At 35.1% G+C, this 22,593-nt stretch overlaps 3 protein-coding genes across 7 annotated transcripts in view; 1 reads left to right on the top strand and 2 right to left on the bottom strand.

The window, feature by feature from the left end:
• Positions 1-2,355, bottom strand: part of slx1 (structure-specific endonuclease subunit SLX1) — a 46,288-nt gene extending 43,933 nt beyond the window's left edge. For both annotated transcript variants that reach the window (XM_089087199.1, XM_089087200.1), the window contains exon 1: positions 2,171-2,355. The gene's annotated coding sequence lies outside the window, so the exon portion shown is untranslated. The remainder of the gene's footprint in view (positions 1-2,170) is intronic.
• A 7,811-nt stretch (positions 2,356-10,166) lies between these two features.
• LOC148954683 (uncharacterized) lies at positions 10,167-10,556 on the bottom strand. The gene has a single exon (XM_089086458.1). The coding sequence runs from the start codon at positions 10,554-10,556 to the stop codon at positions 10,167-10,169; it is 390 nt and encodes a 129-aa protein (XP_088942584.1).
• Positions 10,557-13,823: 3,267 nt separating this feature from the next.
• The window catches only part of Ttd14 (TRPL translocation defect 14), a 106,144-nt gene continuing 97,374 nt past the window's right edge, over positions 13,824-22,593 (top strand). For 2 of the 4 annotated variants that reach the window (XM_089087195.1, XM_089087198.1), the window contains exons 1-2: positions 13,824-13,962; positions 20,133-20,200. In XM_089087195.1, the coding sequence (XP_088943321.1) occupies positions 20,149-20,200 (52 nt within the window). In that variant the 5' untranslated portion in view covers positions 13,824-13,962; positions 20,133-20,148. Of the gene's footprint in view, positions 13,963-20,131; positions 20,201-22,593 lie in introns of those variants that run through there. The other 2 variants (XM_089087194.1, XM_089087197.1) reach the window with 2 other exon arrangements.

Raw genomic sequence — 22,593 nt, 5'->3', positions numbered from 1 at the left:
GTACTGACTAGGGGATGAACCCCTCCCCCTCTGGATCCACGACTGTCATGGTTGCAGAGGTAGGTGTAACCTAGTAAAGAACAAACAACAGCCCATAGTAACCAAAAGTTAATAACATTTTGAAAAAAAATTACTATTAAGAAAAAGTTGTCATTTGACATTGATTCAGGAATGGTATCTATTATTTTTGTTCTTTTAAAAAGTAAAATTTTATTCAAAAAAGAAGTTTATGGAGATTTCTAAAAACAGCTTAAAACTAATCTAAAATAGTATCAGATAAATATGAACAGTGTACCATTGGAATCTTGCATAGCTGAAAACATTGTACAGGGGACTACCAGTTCCCCTCATTCAGTGGCAGATCCAGTGGGGAGGGGGCGAAGGGGCACACGCCCCCTAGTTTAGCCTAAAGTAGTGTAATTCACTTAATTTACTCAAGTTTGCGTTAATTAAACTTACTCCTGACGCAAGTTTATCGGATCAACCTATTTTGCACCCCCCTAAATTTTTTATTGGATCCACCTATTCCCCCCCCCCCAAAAAAAAATACAAAATCCTTGATCCGCACCTGTCCTGATTGAATAACAAGGAAAATCACTTTTCTCAATAATTTCAATCTTAATATTTATCTTAAAATTACGTTTAAACTTACCTCCGATTTAAATAAGAAACAAAATTTGCCCCCCACCTTATGTAGAAATGTATACCCTGAATTGGCATATATAGGGGGGGGGCTAAAATTCATTTCTAATAAAAATGATTATTATATTTTTAATCAGCATAAAAAAAAGGCGTCAAATGGTGTATTCACTTTATTCCTAACTTAATAAAATGATTTGTTATATATTTACCCATTTTTGTTGGAAAATTATTTTAGCCCCCACCCTATATATACCAATTAAGGGTATATATTTGCACATTAGGGGGGTGGGGGGGGGAGTTGAAACTTACCTCTCATTTACACAGAAATAAAATTACCCCCACCCCCTAATGTGCAAATATATACCCTGAATTGGTATATATAGGGGTGGGGGCTAAAATTCATTTCCAACAAAAATGATTGCTATATTCTTAAAGAGCATAAAAAAGAGCATTAAAGAGCGTAATTTAGTTAATTAACTCATGTTTGCGTGAATTAAACTTACTCCTAATGCAAATTTATCAGATCAACCTTTTTTGCGCCCCTTAATTTTTTTTTTATTGGATCCCCCTATTTCGTCCCCCCACCCCCCCCCCACAAAAAAAATCCTTGATCGGCAAATGCTCATATTGAATAACAATGATAATCACTTTTCTCAGTAATTCCAATCTGAATTATTATCTTCTCTAAAAATCAAATTTGTTTTACAAATTTGTAATAAACCCTTCAAACTTAATTTTTCATTTGCTAACTGGTGATTTACAAACTGCAGCTATTTCGAAATTAGCTTGGCCAAGATTACAGCATATAGAAAACAAGACTGGGAAAACCAGTTTTTTGCTGGTGGACGTGAAAAGCGAGATTGCTGGTCGGAACTAGGCAATATTGCGTCATAAATATTTACAATGAGCCGTTTGTATGTCCGACTTTAGGCGGAATTGTCACTTGTTAGTATTTCAAAAATAGGCAGCGCTGTACTAGGCATAACTATTTGAATTAGTAACCTACTTGTTCAGAAAAGAAAGAGAATTTTAACTGTAAAAAAATTAAGTTTCTAGGTGGTATAATACAGTAATTAGAGTAGTTTAAATGTCAAAAAGTTTTCAAAGTGATTAAAGTGTCTGACTACTGGGTGTCTTACCCTATAGCTAAATTTAGCATTCCTAAATGTGAAGATACATTGAAAGTAAAAATGGCTTGATACCAATTTGATAAATAGTTTAGTTTGAATCCTGGAAAACCTCAGTTCTCGGATCTATGTCTTTCTTATGATGACAGTATTTAGATTGCTAATTTTATGCCCTTTTTCATGATTAGAGGTGTGAATTCTTAAAGCTTGATAGACTATCTACCTATAGGTTATATATATGACCATCAGGGGAGGAGTGGGTGTGAATCGTTTACAAATGCACATTTATTCATAGGCCTACAAGAGAGCATAGGCTAAAATTGGCAATTTAAAAATGCCTCTTTTTGTTTAAGCATGCCAACTTCTGGAGTGCCACTATTCTGAACACTCTACGTATTTACCTTTCTATTTTTCCAAATTGGTATTATAAATCAGCTGTTGATGAGAGTAAGTTTAAAAATGATGTAAACAAACAAAAGGAATAAAATCACTACTCCTTGTTTTAATTTTTTGAATTCCTAGTTTTTACAGCTGCCATCTATAAAAGAGATTTCAAACTAGTAAACCCTGGATTTTGAAAAATACATTTTGCCCCCACCTCCCGAAAATTTTTGTTAATTGGTGCCGCTGTTAGATGAGAGTCACCAACACATATTAGCCTATGTTTTATCAAGTATTCTATTCAATATTACTAAATATTCAATTAAAAGCATTAAAAATGTTTGTTTATCCCCCCCCTGGTATAAAACAGTAGCAGTAACGGTAACTTTTACAGTTAGTTTTAAACTTGACTTGGCAGTAACAAAGTAACATTCTAGTAGAAACTACCGCAAATCAGCATCGATGAAGAAATGAAACCCAAAACGAACAGAAATTACAATAAATAACCGGGTCAAACTTAAAACGAGCAGAAATTAACATAAGTTGGGCTCAAACACCCTATATCTTCCCAAGGCCAGAACATAACTTGCACCTTACTGAAAAAATATAAATGTTTTTACTTTTATAACTTTCATAAATTAAATAATATTAACATTTTGATTACTAAATATCAGTATATGTATATTAAGCGGACAATGTACATTCATTTGTGTTTTTTTCAGTAAAGTGCAAATTTTGTTCTGGCCTTGGGATGGCACAGGGGTTTTGAGCCCAAATTATGATAATTTCTGCTCGTTATGAGTTTGACTCGGTTGTTTATTGTAATTTCTGTTTGTTTTGGGTATCATTTATTTATCGATGCTGATTTGTGGTAGTTTCGAGCTTGGTAGATTATTTGATCTTATTTTTGCTCATTTTTCGTTTAATGGAGTTCTTTACTTTTGTTTGAAAAACTTATTTTGTGGAAAAAGTTTTTTTTATTAATTTCTGTTCGTTTTATACTGACAGAGTCTTTTCAGGGAAAAAGAAAAAAACACTTTAAATCTTTTTGTTTGTTAAAACTTTATAGTTTGGCCTGTTATTTGTATGCTGGAGAAAAATTTTCAGCAATTTTTAACAACATACACCATTGTAAAAATTTGGACACAAATAGTACTGTTTAACTTATAGTTTCAAACCTCCTCTAGTTGACCTGAAATGGAAAACTTGATACCATTTGCAAAAAAATCTGTTTACTTTCTTTGATAGCTTCGATACACTTACACTATTTTGATTTGGTTAAATTGTAAGAGCAGAAGTAGCCTCGAAAGTTTGAACATAATGCCCTCAGCCGTCCTTGGGATACTGCTGAGATGCCTTATTGGAAATTAGAATTATCACAGAGCATTTTGATTTAATCTTAAGGCAACATTTAGTTTTTAAACATAATGGGTGAATGGGAGGGTGGGAGTGGAAAGGGGATTAGTTGCCCTCCAATCACTTTCGACTATTAAAAAGGGCATCAACCCTTTCTATTTTAAATTGAATGAGCCCCTTTCAAAGTTCCCACGACAACTCCTTCGATACGAAGTGCCCTGGTCTAAAGAACAACAACAAAAACAAATATTACTAATCACTTTCGACTATTAAAAAGGGCACTAGCCTTTGAATTTCCAATCCTTTTTTGAAGTTCCTACGACAACACCTTCTATAAAAACCTTATATGCGCTCAGGGCGTAACTTAGAACCCTTGCCCTGAGAGTTGTGGGGGAGTGTCCTTCTCAAAAACATATTTTCTATCTGGAAATCAATTAGCCTACGCTAAACAAAATGGCTACCTCAAAATTTTGATTGGATGCGTTTGGGTGAGTGATGGACATGGGGGGGGGGTAGTTACCCTCCAATCATTTTCTACTATTAAAAAGGGCACCAGCCCTTTGAATTTCCAATCAAGTGAGCCCCTTTTGAAGTTTCTATGACAACGCCTTCTATAAAAACCTTATATACCCCAGGACATAACTTAAAAGCCTTGCCCTGAGGGTTTTTGGGGATTGTCCTCCATAAAAAAAATATTTTCTATTTGGAAATCAGCTACGCTGAACAAAATGGCTATTTTGATTGGAAGTGTTTGGGGAAAGGATGGGTGTGGGAGAGGGGCTAGTTCCCCTCCAATCACTTTCTACTATTAAGAAGGGAACTAGCCCTTTGAATTTCCAATCGAATGAGCCTGTTTTGAAGTTTCTACGACTACGCCTTTTTATAAATCCGTATATGCCCCCAGGGCATAACTTAAAACCCTTGCCCTGAGGGTTGTTGGGGAGTGTCTTCCTAAAAACCATATTTCTATCGGGAAATCAACTACGCTGAACAAAATGGCTATCTCAAAATTTTGATTGGATGTGTTTGAGGGAATGATGGGCGTGGTGAGGGGGCTAATTGCCCTCCAATCCCTTTCGACTTTTAAAAACAGCACTACCCCTTTGAATTTCCAATCGAATGAGCCTGTTTTGAAGTTTCTACGGCAACGTCATCTATAAAAACTTATATGCCCCCAGGGCATAACTTAAAACCCTTGCCCCGAGGATTGTGGAGGAGTGTGCTCCACTAAAAGATATTTTCTATCTGGATATCAGCTACGCTGACAAAATACCTATCTCAAATTTAGATTGGATGTGTTTGGGGGAATGATGGGCATGGGGGGGCTAGTTGCCCTCCAATCACTTTTGACTATTAAAAAGGGCGTTAGCCCTTTGAATTTCGAATCGAATGAGCCCGTTTTGAAGTTTCTACAACAACGCTTACAAAAAAAACACTAGATTCACCCAGGTCATAACTAACCACCCTTGCCCTGAGGGATATGGGGATGTGTCTTCCTCAAAAACATATATTCTATGCGAAAATCAGCTCCGCCGAACAAAATAGATATCTCGAAATTTTGATTGGATATGTTTGGGGGAATCATGGGCGTGGGGGGGGATAGTTTCCCTCCAATCACTTTCGACTATTAAAGGGCACTAGCCACTCCAATTTCCAATCGAATGAGCCCTTTTCGAAGTTTCTACGACAACTCCTTCGATATGAAGTGCCCGGGTATGGAGAAAAAAAAACAAAAAAACAACACATTATGCTCACATCGTTCTTTACTTAGGCAGCGCTAGCACGCTGCCTATGAAATGTCAAACCTTCCAATAACTTTCGGCTATTAAAAAGGGCACAAGGCCTTTCGATTTCCTATCGAATGAGCCCTTTTTGAGTTTCGACGACAACGCTTTCTATAAACAACTTATATGCCCCCAGGGCATAAATCATAAGCTTTACCCTAAGGGCTGTGAAGGTGGTTGTCATCCTCTAAAACCTAATTTCCAGAACTTCCAATTACGTTAAACAAAATGGCTATCTCAAAATTTTGATTGGATGTGTTCATTGATATGGTGGGCGTGAGAGGGGCGTTAGTCGCTCTCCCATCACTTTCAACTGTTAAAAAAGGCACTAGCCCTTTCAATTTCCAAACAAATGAGCCTTTTTGAAGTTTCTACGACAACGCTTTCAATAAAAACCTTATATGACCCCAGGACATAACTTACGACCCTTGCCCTATGGGCGGGGTGGTGAGGGTGTCATCCTCTAAGACCTAATTTCCAGAACTTTTAACTATGTTAAACAAAATGGCTATTTGATTGGATGTATCTGGGAAAATGGTGGGCGTGAGAGGGGCGTTAGTTTTTCTCCAATCACTTTCAACTATTAAAAAAGGCACTAGTCCTTTTAATTTCCAATCAAATGAGCCCTTTTGAAGTTTCTACGACAATACTTTCAATAATAAAGCCCTTATATGCCCCCAGGGCATAACTTACAACCCTTGCCCTGAGTGCTAGGGGGGGGGGATTGTCATCCTCAAAGACCTAATTTCCAGAACTTTGTGCAACGTTCACCAAAAGTGATATCTGAAAATTCTTTATGGATGTGTTGTGCAAAATGGTGGGCGCGAAAAGGGGGTTAGTTACAATCCAATACTTTTCAACTATTAATAAGGGCATTATCCCTCTCTATTTCCAATAGAATGAGCCTTCTGTGAGGTTTTTACGACAACTCTATCTTTAAAAAACTTAGATGTCCCCCGTAAATAACTTACAACTAGTCCCCTGGGGGCTCTGGGGGGTTTGTCATCCCAAAATACGTACTTTCCAGAACTTTCAACTACGTTGAACAAAATGGTTATCTGAAAATATTGATTGGATGTGTTCGGGGATATGGTGGGCGTGAGAGGGGGGTTAGTTACCCTCCAATCCCTTTCAACTATTAAAAAGGGCACTAGCCCTCTGATTTCCAATTGAATGAGCCCCTTTTGAAGTTTTTACGACAACTTTATCTATAAAACCTTATATGCCCCCAGGGCATAAATTAAAACCTTTGCCCAGAGGACTCTAGGGGTGTTGTCATCCTTAAATACATACATTCAAGAACTTTCTACTCCGTTGAACAAAATTGCTATCTCTACACTTTGATTGAATGTGGGGGGGGAAATGGTGGGCGTGAGAGGGGGGTTAATTACTCTCCAATAACTTTCGACTATTAAAATGGGCAATTTCAATTTCCAATCAAAAGAGCCCTTTTTGAAGTTTTCTTTAATAAGTTGTGTTTTTTTTAGGGGAAGATCGGGCTATGGAGGGCCAGGGGGCTTAATCTCCTAATTTTAGAAATAAAATATCATTAATAAGATTTTTTGGGGGAAGGTCGGGCCATGCAGGGAGGGCAAGGGGTCAGCTCCCTTGTGTTTTGGTATGAAATATCTAAATAATTTTTTTTTAATAGGAGTGGGGTCGGGCTTATCCGATCTTCGGACTATTTTAAAAACCCTCGCATAAGTGTTCACGAAAAATAAATTTTACCTGTAAACTATATTATCCTATTAGTATACTAAAGACAATTTGTTCGTAAATAGTTCTTTGAGTTTTCTATCAGAGATCTTTGAACTTATTTTTAACAAAATGGCTATCTAAAAAATTCGATCGGATGAATTTTTGGTAAAGATGGTGGGGGCTACCTGCCCTCCGGTCACTTTTGAATCTTAAAAAGATCAATAAAAATTTTCAATTTCTAATCGAAAGAGCCCCTCCGAAGTTAATATGACCATTTCTTCCATACAAACCTTATAAGCCCCCGGGCCATAATTTACAACATTTGTCACTGGGTTCTGGCGTTGTGTAAACCCTGGAGTCTTTATTACATTATCTTTGGTCTATTTTGAACAAAATGACTGTATCAAAAACTCGATCAGATACATTTGAGAAAAAGAAGGTTGGTGGGTGGCTAGTTGCCATTGGATCACTTTTGACTCTTGAAAATTTAACTGGAACTTTCAATTTTTAATCATTTGATTCCCCTCCGCAGTTTATGCGACCACTTCTTCCATAAAAACCTTACATGCCCCTGGGGCATAGGTTTTCAGGGTTGCAGGAGGTTATGTTGACCTTGAAGTTTTTGTTATTTCATCGTTGGACTATTTTGAACAAAATGACTGTCTCAAAATTTAGATTGGATACATTCGGGAAAAATAGGGTATGGGGGGGGGGTAGTAGATGCCCTCAGATCACTTTTTACTTTTAAAAAGGGAACTAGAAACTTCAATTTCCAGTCAAATTGGCCCCCTCTGAAGTTTATTCGACCACCTCTTCCATAAAAACCTTACATGCCCCCAGGCTTGACTTACAACCTTACTACAACTTTACCTAACTTATTAGGAGTATAACTTACTACACTTTCCCCTGGGCTCTGGGGAGTTTTTTGACCCCCGAATATTTGTTATTTGATCTTTGAATCATTTTGAACATAATTTTTATCGGATCTTAAAATTTTTAATCTTAAAAATTTTTATCGGATGTATTTTGGGAAAAAGGGTACGGGGGGAGCTAGTTGCCCTCTGATCACTTTCGACTGTTGAAAAGGGCGCTAGATTTTCCAATTTACAATCTAATTAGCCCCCTCTGAAGTGTATACGAACATTCCATCCATAAAAAACACATAAGCCCCCAGGGCATAAGTTACAACACTTGCCCTCTAGTCCTTGGCGGGTTTTGTCTACCCAAGAGTTTTGTTGTCTGATCTTTGAACTATTTTCAACAAAATGGCAATCTCAAAATTTTTATCAGGTGCATTTGGGGGAAAAGGGGTGGTGGGGGGGACTATTTGCCCATGGATTTACTTTTGACTCTTAGAAAGGGCACCAGAACTTCGGTTTCAAATTGAATCAGTCCCCTTCAAAGTTTATACGACCACCCCTTCCATATGAAGTAACTCTGGGAAAAAAGTAAATAAATAATAACAAAACATTGGAACTTTGTGGCCGGGGTTGCCACCTGTAGCATGAAAGCGCTATTTTAGCACTTTTACAATCAAGTTTCTGATTGTAGCACCAAAAACTATGTAGCACGCAAATTTGGATAATTGTAGCACTTAAGGAACTAACCTCGGCGATAACCCTGCCTATGACGTTTACAAGAATCAGCGCTTCAGCGTTGCCTCGGATAAAAGGCTTACAGAACTGTTTACGTACAAATTGCATGTAGTATAACAATAAGATGATATAGTTTATATGTAATGTTTTATTTTCTTGTGAACTCTTTTTAATTAGTTTACAGATACGATGACAGAATACTCGATAATTACATAGTAATACAAATGAAAGATCTTAAGCTGAACTAGCCAGCCATGATAAAGAAACAAACAGAGAAAACTCAATGGAGAAAACATCCAAAACGAGACTTCGACCAGTAGCGAAAAGACAAAAAACCAAAACGACACAGATATTTCTAATATTTCTTGATATTTTATTAATCAAAAGACATTTCCATTTGTACTCCTCAATTTACAGACAAACTAAAAACAGCGATAAATATTTAAATTTTCATTCCTGTCACCCTGTTTCAGTGTTAAGAGGAGTTGTAATTTCTTTAGTGGATAGATTCAAGGTTTAGGGTTTTATTATTAATACCATATTTACACAACCTATTAAATTCCCGACAGAGAGGAAACTCGACAGAGTCGGGAACAAAAAACATTTAAAACATAGATTTAAATTAATTGTACCTCTACTAATATTCTAGTTATAAACATTTAAACCAAAATCTTCAATTTTCTATTTCAAACTACCTTTATAAATAAAATACAAAACAAAAGATAACTAACCTCTCCAGACTCCTCAACCCACCAAAAAAATAAACAAAAAAAAATAAAAAAAAATTACTAAATTTATTCAACTCATCAACAGGCGGAGAGGGACCAACTCTTCCCCAAACACGCCATACAAAAGGAGGCGTACAGATGTATGTACAAGCATATACACACACATATACCAATATACACATACATATATGTACACATACATCTTAACAAATTACATCTTCATTAAGCATTCCTTAATTTATTTTTTAGTTTTGATAGGGGAAGAGATAGATTACAATTTTTACCAAACCTGTTCCTTACTGTAACTAAACTATTTCTTAGTGAAAAACGCGATCTCTCAGATTTAATTAGGAGCTGACGGACCATCCACCGCCTCCTGGACTGTCGGCGTGAATCCGCCATGTCCAATACCTGTAATAGCTCAGATTCATAAAAATACGCAGGCAATGCCTTCTTACGATATTGAACAATACACAGAACTGACTGAAAAATTACAAACTGGTTAACTGGAAGGATATTCAATATAACAGACATACTCTGCTTGTTTGATTTGTTTGGTAACGAAAAAAGAGATGGAACCTATTCTTTCAGTACTCATAATCTTTTATTCTGTTGTCTCTGGAGTGGCAGTATATGGCTCCTAGATATATTGGAATAAACAAGTGGGCAATAATTAACGAAAGAATGTACTAAGCTAAAATAGACGGACCTCAATGCATTATAAGATAAAATAAACTTCATGTGACGCATCATTCCAACATTTCTGCTTAATTTCAACGGATGATGGCTAATATGGTGCTTGTATCACAGGTTTTCATCAATCATAATTCCTAAGTAACGTACAAAGCTAACACGCTATATACGCACGTTGTTTGAAGCCTCAACTGACTGGAGTCCAGGACAAGAAGTTGAAGTCCGAGAGTAAATAATAAATTTCGTCTTCTTAGAATTTGCTATCAGACGATTAAACTTAAACCACAATAGAATTCTCTCAATTGACTGACATATATTTTGCCGAAGTATCAGATCATTGGGTCCAGAGACACTACACACCGTATCATCAACAAACAACACAGTAAGTCCGAGATCCTTTGACGACTCCCCCAAATCATTGATATAAATCAAGAAAAGCAAGGGGCTAATTACAGATCCTTGAGGGACACCAACGTTGTTCGACTGCTGCACTGTTCTTGATGTGGAGTCACCGTCGATAACGAATTGTGCCTGGTCATATAAGTACGACATAATTAAAGAGCAGGCTGGCCCTCTTATCCCATAATGATGCAGTTTATGCTCCAAAATACGATGGGAAACTGCGTTTTTTTTTGTTTTGTTTTTTTTATGTCAAAAAACTCAGTTGCTGGAATATCACATCTATCTGAAACGTCTTGAATAAACTGAGTAACAACTAAAACTGCATGTTGGGCAGAATGATTTCTCCTGAAAGCAAATTGTGACTTGAGAAAGAAATTAATCTTCCCTAGAAACGAAACCAGACGATTATATAAACAACGTTCAATAAGTTTAGAAAAGCCGATAAAATCGAAATTGGACGATAACTATTTGGATCTTTTGAATCACCTCCCTTATGTAACGCAACTATTCTAGCAGCTTTAAAGCAATCAGGGAATTTGTCGTGCTTAAAACAAAGGTTAATAGTATGAGCAAAGCACTCCGCAGTTTCCGGGATAATCGTCTTCAGTAAATTTTTGCTAGGTCCATCCGGCCCTCCTGACTTTCTGATTTTCAACGGCCTGAAATCAGTATCCACAGATGACTGTAATACAGCTGTTGGTGCTTGAGTCATTTCACCGATAGTTGCAAAGTGGCGGTTAAGTAGTGTAATCACTTCTTTTTTCCCTTTCCCAGTCGCCCCATCTGTTGCTGTCATTTCTTTGGGGATTTCATTTTGTTTCGTCCGATTCAGACAATCATTAATTAATTTTTATGTTTTTCTCGGCGACCCTTCCGCCTCCAGGAACGTTTGTTTGTAATAACTGCCTCGATGCCCGAATTATTTTTGTTAATGTGTTTTTATAATTCTTAAAATTTTGCTTATTTTCTTCAGTCGAATTTGATAAGTATTTCCGATAGAGCTTATTCTTTACATTTATAAACTTGAGTATACTTGATGTAATCCATGGTTTAGTAGGCAGTTTAAGTCTTCTGTTTGTGATACAACGGCAAGGGCACGCCTGGTCAAGCGCATTTTTAAAGCTTTCTAAAAACCTACTTGCAGCCTCATCTGGTTCGTCGGACTCATATCAGGGTAAAAAATTGGTATCCCTCAGCAACTCCTTTAGTTTAGCGGTATCCATAACTCTTACTTCTCGCTGCTGCCTGGCAATAGTTGGCGCAATGCCGATAATTAGTTCACAAACCACCATAAAAATATCTGTTATGTCGCCTACGACAACCTTACATGTTCTAGCTTGAATGTTCGTAAAAATATTGTCAATAAGAGACTGGGAAGTTTTGGTAGCTTTAGTCGGTATACGACATGCAGGGAGACATTTGGCGGTTAAAAAAGCAGACAGCATTAGGGCCTTTAGAATTTGTTCTCAGGAATTTCTGTATTCGGAACTATTGTATTTAAGGGACATTTTATTTTGTAGTGGCTACCCAATTAAATTTATAAATGATTTAATTGCAAATAGACGCATTAAATATTAGAATAACTGCAGTTTCACAGTCTTCAGAATTAAATTTGTCTAAAAGTCTTATCTCTTTACCATGTATGCTGGGTTTGCGGGAAAAACTTAAACAGGTTTTAGAGAAACATAACACTGATACATATTTTCAGTCAATAATACATTTAAGCAGTTTCCTTAATTCTGGAAAGGATGTGACTCGGTCAATTGGGTTAGTGGGGCTTATGATGTTTCTTGTTCTTATGGGAAGTTTTATATTGGCAGAACTCACAAAAAATTTGTTGAAAGATTTATGGAACATCGTAATTCAATAGAAAAGCTCTAAAATTAAGCAAGCCCCCTGAAACTTTTGTTTCGGCGTTGGCTGAGCATATTTTCTTCAACTCTGATCATCATTTAAAATTTGGTGACGCTAGGGCTATTTCTAATGACAGAGGTTATACTCAATGGGCGAGGGAAGATATTGAAATTAAAAAATATATGTTTGCAAATGTTTCAATAACTAGAGATACAGGAAATTTAAATATTGATCCAATTTATAACATTCTTCCGAAAAATGAACCAGTTATTAATGAGGGTATTAAGATTCTACAAAAGAACCTAGGGATAAGATTAAATACAAGACAAAGGAGAATTTTGTCTGAAATAGCAAACAAGTGGATTATTTCACAATAGAACATATAACTTAATTTCCATTTTATATAATTTTTATCCAGTTGCTTTGGTGCTTTCATCGGAGTAACTCTATTAGTAAGAATAACCAAAGTGGTCTGTTGCCGCAAGTGTATTTTAATATTGGTGGTCTTGCTTTTTTATTATGTTTTTTAGTTTATTTTTGTTTTTTAATCTTTGTTTCTTATACACTGAAGACGTCTTGTTTGCGTACAGGCGAAGTATCTGCGTCGTTTTTTGTCTTTTAGCTAATGGCCGAATTCTCGGTTTGTGTGTTTTCTCCATTTAGTTTTATCTCTTTGCTTGTTTGAATAATACAGATTTTGCTGAATACTCCATTGCTACTTTCAAGGATCAAAAGTTAAATCAGGCACAGCTGAAGTGACTCTTTTTCTGGAAAAGTCAAACCCGCTGAACAAAAAGCTTTTCCTACTCAGTTTCATTACCAAGCTCATAAGCTTCTAATGCAGACTAGTCACCTAAGATGACTGTAGGGCTTAGGCAAAAGCTGGATATGTAAGTAATAAATATGATCTACGCATGTTATTGTAACGACAGTGGTTAAAATGAGTTTTAGCTGTGGGCTCATCAAAAAGTAAGGGCTACATGCTACATGTTTTGCAAAAGTATTGCTTAATTTTGTCTCGAATATTAAGTACCTGTTAAAATGAACGTATATGAAACATATTTGAAAGAACAAAATTTCTCGATCGTACTTTCTTCGGCTAAGCTGAAAGCGACGTTGAGATGAGGGGTAAAGGGAAGGTTAAGTTACGTCTTATAGGAGAATAGTGATGGATTGCAAAACATCACTTTTTAGCAACGTAGATAAAACCAAACGAAAAAAATAATACCATTAAATGTGAATGGGAAAAGACGATTAGAAAAATGTGACAACTTGATAGATACAAGTGAGGAGTGAAGTTTTGAATTAGATCGGCGTAGGGAAAACTGCCCAGCCGCATTCGGTTCAGGCAGCTTGGTGCTGCAATAGCGGTATGATCTTTTCAGTGTAGATAATTGAATTTCCGGTTTACAAGCTTGCCAAGGCGTTTTCTAGTTCATCTTAACAAAACCACTTATTTTGCTACAACAAAAGCAAACGATTCGGAATCAGAGTTGTTATCAATCGATCCAGCAGTCAAGTCAAGATCCAGCTAAAGCTTTATAGATGGCATTAGAACATAACGAAAAGAAAAGCGGAATTCTTGAATGGAGCAATGCACGTGGAAGTGCACCTCTGTTAATACTTAAATATTGTTGGACCTTCCTGAAGAAGAGAGACTTCTTTTAGCACGTCCTGGTGATAAGGAAGTATTAAAAAAAAGGTGAGATATTTGCTAAAATGATTTTTTAGGTTGCAGTGAACTATAGAATGTATATGACTGTATTGGTAGGCCTGGTTTCAGTGTAAGAGTACTTGGGGGGGGGGAGGGTGGTACAGGGGTTTGAACCCCTTTCCCCCGAAATGTTTGTTTGACTCTTAAAAACATAAAAAAAACGGATTAAAACAAATTTTGTATGCGTTTTTTGAGTTTTTTTGTGTAAACCCCCCTCCCAAACAAATCTTTGAGTAAAACCCCCTCCAAAAAAAATCTTGGGTATGGCCTTGATGTCTTTAGCTATAAAAGGACTGGTAAATATTTACCAAATCATATTATTGAGTTACAATGGGATACCACCAGATGGCTAACTTGACAGTGTATATAGGCTAGACTAGGCCTATATACAAATCTTTAAATTAGCCAACAGGCCAACCAGTATTTTAAGCCTAGGAGTCCAGCTGGACAAAAAGAAATGTATTAAGAAAACAATTCTTACTCCATAATATGTAGAATAATCCTAGTTAACACATTTTGGGGGGAGAGAGCCTTTATCTTCACTTCTTTCCTTGTTTTTCTAAGAAATTTATGAATTTCTTAGAGCCTATATATTCAAAGAATATATACCCTCACCCCCCTAATGTGTAAATATAGGCTATAGCCTACCTAGAATTGCATCCTCAATCTAAATATAACATCTATTTGCATCACAAATAAACTTTACTCCAATACTTTGTATAATTTGTGGCATAAATTAGCCATGTGGTGGATGTCCAGTTACAACTAAAGTGAATATACCATTCAATGCTTTTTTTTATGCTGATTGCAAATATAACAATCATTTCTATCTGAAATGAATTTTAGCCGCCCCCCCTATATATGTCAATTCAGGATATATATTTGCACATATGGGGATGGGGTTAGGTTAGGGGGGGGGCTGAAATTCATTTCCAATAGAAATGATTATTATATTCGTAATCAGCATAAAAAAGGGGTAAATATATGTAAATAAACAGCCCAGAATTTTTTTTACAAAAGTCATGAACAACGTCTTTTTTGTGTCCTTCTATTCTTTCTTAAAGAGCCTGGTGTCATGAAATAAGTTACATACAGAAATAGGAGAAATGAGGATTTATGACATTATGCCTGTTCATTGGATAAAAGAAGTGAAATTATATTTCCTAATGGCTATTAAATTAATAACTGACTGCTTCAGATTCCAAATCATTTAACTCCACACAAAAAGCATGAGCAAATATAGGCTATGTTATGTACGTCAGCATAAAAAGGGGCAAATTTTGTTTCTGATGTAAATGGGAGGTAAGTTTAAACTTTACCCCCCCCCCCACCCCCCTAATGTAGAAATATACACCCTGAATTGGCATATATAGGGAGGGCTAAAATTCACTTCCGATAGAAATGATTGTTATATTCATAATCAGCATAAAAAAAGGCATCAAATGGTGTATTCACTTTATTCCTAACTCAATAATATGATTTGGTGTATATTTACCAAAAAAGGCATTGAATGGTGTATTCACTTTATTCCTAACTCAATAATATGATTTGGTAAATATTTACCTATATTTGCACATTGGGGAGGGGGGGGGTAGGAGAAAGTTTAAACTTACCTCTCATTTACATCAGAAATAAAATTACCCCCACCCCCCTAATGTGCAAATATATACCCTGAATTGGTATATAGCGGGGGGGGCTAAAATTCATTTCCAACAAAAATGATTATTATATTCATAAAGATCATAAAAAAAGGCATTGAGTGCATGGGCATAGGCAGCATATTGTCTAGGGGGGGGGGAAGTTGATAGTGTGATGGAGGGCCTTTTATCAACTGCTTTTCCAACCATCTGCTTTTTCAGCCATATGTAATGTAAATTTGAAGGTCCGGGGGGGGCAGCTGCCCCTCCCCCTACACCCATGATTGAGTGGCATTTTCACTTTAGTCATAACTCAATAATATGATTTGGTAAATATTTACCAAATGAACCCCCACAGTCCATGGGGAGAGGCCTTTAAGTTATGAAAATTTTCCACTGTTTACATGTAGTATTTGTTATTGGGAAGTATGCACATTTTTTTTGGGGGGGCTGGTCTTGGGATGGATTTCTATGAGTAGAATGTTCCATGGGGAGGGAAATTTCTGGAGTGTGAATATTCTAAGGGAAATTTTACACTGGGGACAAGGCCATACCCAGAATTTTTTCCTGAACTTTTTACCCTAGAAAGAACTTTTACCCTAGTTCTCAGAGTTTTGTCAAATCAAATTTGTGTCTAAGACATGAATTTGATTTGATATGATGACCTTTAAAAATCTCTGTGTTATAAAAGTGAAACCTTGCATTAGATCTTCTGCCCAAATGAAGGACACGAAATGTGTTTTCAGCTTCTCAACTTTGCTCAATCCCAATTTCAAAGATCTGCAAATACATTTCCTAAATTTAGAAAACAAAATCCATTGATATTAGCTGTAAATTTGGTAAATTTTTGGCAATTCATATTATTGATTTACAAATAAAGTAAACATACTACTTGATGCATTTTTTATGCTGTTTCCAAATATAACAATCATTTTTGTGGGAAATGAATTTTACCCCCACCCCTATATATACCAATTCAGGGTATATATTTGCACATTAGGGGGGGGGGTAAATTTTTTGTTATTCATATTATTGACTTAAAAATAAAGTAAACATACCACTCAATGCCTTTTTATTCTCTTTCCAAATATAATAATTATTTTTGTTAGAAAAGAATGTTACCCCCACCCCTTTATATACCAATTCAGGGTATATATTTGCACATTAGGGGGTGGGGGTAAATTTTATTTCTGATGTAAATGAGAGGTAAGTTTAAATATGTTTTGTTTAAAAATGAGAGGTATGTTTACTTTATTCAAAAGTCAATAATAAGAATAACAAAAAATTTACTATAATGTTTATTTCTGATGCAAATGAGAGGTAAGTGTAAACTTTATGGTAAATGTATAAAATTAAAAAATGGTAAAAAATTAAATGTTAAAAATTTGTGAATTTTTGGCTATAGGGAAAAGATAAAATGGGAATAGAGAATAGGAAAGGAGGTATTCACTTGAAAGCTCTCCTTGTACACCTGTCTGTAGCATTTGTTTTTTTTCTTGTTAGAAGACTCAAAAATAATTTGAAAATTTGAACAAATATTATTTGTTTTTTTTTTTGCCTAATTTTATGGCTTAAAAACTGGAAAGTGGGTGTTTTTGCGGAAAATGGGGATATAGACTGAATTTTCTTAAAATTTGGTTTACTTTTAAATGTATCACAAAATTGTTTGCCTCTTTATTTTTTACATTTGAGTGAGACTTGAAAAAAAAGTTAAGACACTGTTTTTCTCTATTCTCAAACAGTTCTTGGTAACAAACTGTAAGTAATGAGCAACCCAGCTCAATAGTAACCGAAAATCTTAAAAACGGAATTGTGATACCAGTAGATGCATCAAAAGAATTGAATTTTTATGCTGATTCAAATATGTAAGTTTAATCAAATTTAGTGTAACTCATCAAAAGTTACGAGCCTGAAAAAAATTTGCCTTATTTTAAATAATAGGGGAAATATCCCCTAAAGGTGATAGAATCTTAATGAAAATAAAACCATGAGATTCAGCATAACAGAGAACCCTACTGAAGATGTTTACAGCTCATATCTGCAAAAATGTGCAATTTTGTATATTTTTTTTTTGCCAGAAGAAAGATCACAGATGCATGTTTATTTTTTCACTTTTTTTTTCGTTTTTCCCAGGGGTCATCAGATTGATCCAGTAGTCCTAGAATATCACGAGAGGGCTCATTCGAACAGAAATTAAAAGTTCTAGTGCCATTTTTAAGTGACCAAAAAAATTGGAGGGCAACTTGGCCCCCATAGTAAAGGGTCTGAGAGGCGGGATGATGGAGTTGGTGAAGGTAGAGAATTAATCTCTAATCTTCCTTCATTTGAATTAAACCTGAATAGGGTTACTGGACTGATAGATCCCCTGTTTTTGCAAAAAATATTTTCTTTTGTAAAATACAAGATTTTATTCACATTCTTACCAGCACAAAAGATAAAGAGATGGAGGTGGGGGACATTTTATAAGCAAAGTCCGGAAATTTACCATGAAAAGGAGGCAGGTGGCTCTAGCAACTTTATTAGGTTTTATGTCTATTTTTTTCCCATGTTAGAAAATGTAATTTCTATTTTTTTTCTATATTCTATATTATTTTTCTATATTAAACAGGAATTCATAAAAAATTGTAAGTAAGGAGTATCTTGTGCTAATAGTAACCAAAAGTAAAAAAATGAATTTCTTAATGCAAATAGTTGTTTTGTGGTAACTAGTCTAAGATTATTTTCCTACTTTACCTATCAATAAATTTTCATGCTTTTAGTTTGTTCTTCTTTTATGAAAGAGTTTCACTAACTTTGAAAATATGCCTTGTGGAAATTCTAATTGCCACGTCACAGTAAGTAATAAATGGCATGAAAAGTGTACCGTGACTGAACCATTGGCTTAGATCAGTGGCTCATGACTCCCAACCAGTTTAGGGCCACACCCCACACAGGTATTTCCAAAATACTGATGCCCCCCATGTGATGTTTAAGTTTTGTTGTTCACAATTTTACATGTATTCACCTAAAGGAAGCTTAAAAGGCCATTGGTATTTGGTACACCAACTTGAATTTTTTTTCAGGTCATCCTCTAGACATATTTTATGCTAGTGAAAAATATTGTCTGCATACAACACCTTTTATACAATGCATGACATTATTGGAATACTATCATGCATTTTTTTGCTCTTTTAAGTGCATATGAATATGATTTTATTCACATGATTTGTTTGGCCTGTGTTCCATGTTGGGAATCTCAAGCTTAGATGCTATTATAACTGGAAATTTTTAAGTTATTGGGATCAATCAAGGAAAGAATGAATGAAATACCATATACTTTAGTTCTTAGATTATGGTTTTATTATAGGTCAGGTATTTCCAGCCTTTTCCATCTAGGCCTAATGCCTAGGCTAGTTACAGGAGACTGTTTAAGGAGAAAGTTGTTGCTAGAGTTGTTAAAGTTAAAAAAGTTTTTACTTGGTCAAGTGACTAGTTTGACATCTTAATGCAGTGGTGGTTTTTGCACCTGGGGCAAAATCTTGATTGGTCCCTCCCTGTCTCCCAAAGATTTCAGACCAAATTTCAAAAAAATTTGAATGCAAAATATCACAAAAAACGTTAAAACTAATTAAATTCAGTCAACTTACTTTTATTCTAAATGAAATGGTGAAGAAGATGTGGGAAAAATGAAAATTTGTTATTCTGTTTGCTTATGCTTACTGTTAACCGTGCACTCTAAGTGCACCTAAAAAATTTATGTGCCATAGGCAAGTGCCTCCCCCCCTCAAGACTACCTCTGTATTAATGTGACAAATATATATTTCACAGACATTTAGTGCTTTAGGACTTGAAAATTATTGGTATATTTCTTTAGTTGACTTTTATTTTTGTTGTTTTACTTTATTAAATAAGAAAAATGTGTCAAAAACTGATTCAGTGCATAGTTTCTGTGAATATGCTGTGCACTTTGACTGGAATGTACACAATAAATCTGTGGAGGCAGCTTTCAAAGGCCAATGGAATAGAATTGATATGTCAAGTTTTGGTTTTTTAGGCAAATTGTTCATTTGAATTGTTAATTTTATTTATTTATTGTAAATATGGTGTTTATTTATTTTGATTGATATTGTTAATTCGTAATTATTACTAATTTTGTAATTATTCAAATTTTAGTTATTTAAGTTTTTTTATTAATTTATTACACAAATTTTATTACTTTAGTAATACGAAAATTGTATTAATTTTGTTATTATTTTTTTATAATATATTATTATTAACTTGATTTATTTTTATTTATTTTTTATTTATTTATGGCATGGTACTCATTTAGAACGTTATTTTTCCTTGGGGAATTCTTTCTTTTTTGTCAAGAAATTCCTTTTCCTTGGCAGCTAAATTTAATGTTCTTTGTGTCCTTTAATGTTTGATTTTTGTTGTTTCTTTTATGCTACAGCAAAACTTCTGAAAAATGTGAGAAGGAAAGATGACAAACAATCAATTTGTAAGCAGTAGTAAATTAAAATATTATTACTTTTTTTTCAGGGATTTTCTCTGTATCATGGATAAGAACAAATTTGGAAAAAATGTATACAAGCTTGTTCTAACTGGAGGTAAATTTTTTTTTATGACAGTTGAAGTTTTTAGACTATGTATTTCTCTATTTAAAATTACCCCTCTTGCCTGTTGAATTACATACTCTTTACCCAGTATACTGTTATTCTCAATACCTTTTTTTTGGTTGCATATGTCCATGGGTCCAAGTCTTGGAAATCATAAATAGATTTTTAGAGGGAGGGGTTGGTAAATCCACAAGTTGGGGTTTTTCTAAGCCTGCTTTGTGGAACATTATCATTTTTTGTCTCTCAATGATTTCTGTGGTTCTGCTGGAGGGGAAGGGGGCAAAAACCAAAACTATAATAATGATAATAATAATAATTTTAAATCCGGCCCACTACACAACAACAAAATTAGAGTAACACAACAAGAGGAATAATATCATAACAATAAACACACCCTTTAGTAGAGCAGACAGACCAAATTGCGAAAAATACCTAAGGGAAAAAACACATTTTCTTTCAGCTTGGTACTTAAAGACTCAAAAAGATGAAAGTATATCAGTCCCATTATATTTTTGCACAATAGCGGTTTTGGGAAGGTAAGGGTGGGCAGGGGTTAAGGTGGTGTTGGGAGGGCAGGGTGAGGCGCGGTGGGGGAGGGGGAGTTGAGTATTGAAGAGTGAGGGAGACTTGATTTGTTATTATTATTTTTCTTTTCTTTTTTTATTTATCTATTATGATTTTTAATTCAGTTATTTATTTATTTATCTTTTTTTGTATATATGGGGTATAGTTGATTTATTTTTGGTTTATTTATAATAGATTTAATTAAATAGTTTAGGTTTAAGAAAAACAGTTGAGGTAAGTAGTCACGTGGACTTCCGCGCGACCACAAACGTTCATCAGTTTTCTCCAGCGTGAAAGTGTTGCTTAATTTGTTTATTTGTTTATGAATGTGGAATAATAGACTTCACTTGCTGAAATCTTCTTTCTGTAGTTTTAATCTAATAAATTTTCTCCCTTCTTGTTTTTTTTCCTTTTTTGTATTCTAGTGTATATTCTCCTTTATTTTATCTCCTTTATATTTTCTATTTTAGTAATAACTTACAGAAACCATCTTTCCAAAGTTTTAATCCAGTAACATTTCTCCCTTCTTTGTTTATTTTTCCTTTTTGTATTCTAGTGTATATTCTCCTTTATCTTATCTCCTTTGTCTCTTTTATCTTAGTAATAACTTACAGAAACCATCTTTCCATAGTTTTAATCCAGTAAATTTTCTCCCCTTTTTGTTTATTTTTACCTTTTTTTGTATTCTAGTGTATATTCTCCTCTATCTCTTTTATCTCTGTAATAACTTACAGAAACCATCTTTCCGAAGTTTTAATCCAGTAAATTTTCTTCCTTCTTTTTTTATTTTATCTTTTTTGTATTCTAGTGTATATTCTCCTTTATCTCTTTTATCAGAGGCAACGCTGTAGCGTTGCCTATAGTAAAGGCCATATGGCTCCAATGTTTTATTATTTATTTATTTATTATTATTATTTTTTCTTCCCAGAGACACTTCATATGGAAGGGGTCGTCGTAGAAACTTCAAAGCAGGCTCATTCGACTGGAAATCGAGAGTTCTAGCGCCCTTTTTAATAGTCGAAAATGATTGGAGGGAAACTATCCCCCCACGCCCATCATTCTCCCAAACACATCCAATAAAAATTTTGAGATAGCAATTTTGTCCAACGTAGTTGATTTTTAGAGAGAAAAAATGTTTTTGAGGAGGACACTCCTTCACAACCCTCAGAGCAAGGGTTTTAAGTTATGTCCTGGGGGCATATAAAGTTTTTATTGAAGGCTTTGTCGTAGAAACTTCAAAACAGATTCATTCAATTGGAAATTCAAAGGGCTAGTGCCCTTTTTAATAGTCGGAAGTGATTGGAGGGCTGCTAGCCCCCCCACGCCCATCATTCTCCCAAATACATCCAATCAAAATTTTGAGATAGTTATTTTGTTGTGCGTAGTTGGTTTCCAGATTTACAATATATTTTTGAGGACGACACTCCCACACAGCCCTTAGGGCCAGAGATGTAAGTTGTGCCCTGGGGGCATTGAAGGTTTTTAGCGAAAGCGTTGTCGCAGAAACTTCGAAAAAGGCTTATTCGATTAGAAATTCAAAGGGCTAGTGCCCTTTTTCATAGTCGAAAGTGATTGGAGGGCAAAGCAACTATCCCCCCCCCACACCCATCATTCCCCCAAACACATCCAATCAAAATTTTGAGATGGCCATTTTGTTCAGCATAGTTGATTTCCAGGTAGATGATATGTTTTTGAGGAGGATACTCCCCCACAACCCTTAGGGCAATGGTTTTAAGTTATACCCTGGGGGTACATATGGTTTTTATAGAAGGCGTTGTCATAGAAACTTCAAAAAAGGCTCATTCAATTAGAAATTCAAA

This window comes from Artemia sp. Qi Xiang Cuo, chromosome 3 (assembly GCF_049724085.1).
Source record: "Artemia sp. Qi Xiang Cuo chromosome 3, ASM4972408v1, whole genome shotgun sequence".
NCBI lineage: Eukaryota > Metazoa > Arthropoda > Branchiopoda > Anostraca > Artemiidae > Artemia > Artemia sp. Qi Xiang Cuo.
Note: the sequence above shows the minus strand (reverse complement) of the source record. Positions and strands in the feature narration are given on the sequence as shown.

Excerpts from the sequence above, each read along its gene's own strand:
- LOC148954683 (XM_089086458.1), bottom strand. The coding sequence starts at position 10,556 with ATGTCGTACTTATATGACCAGGCACAATTCGTTATCGACGGTGACTCC.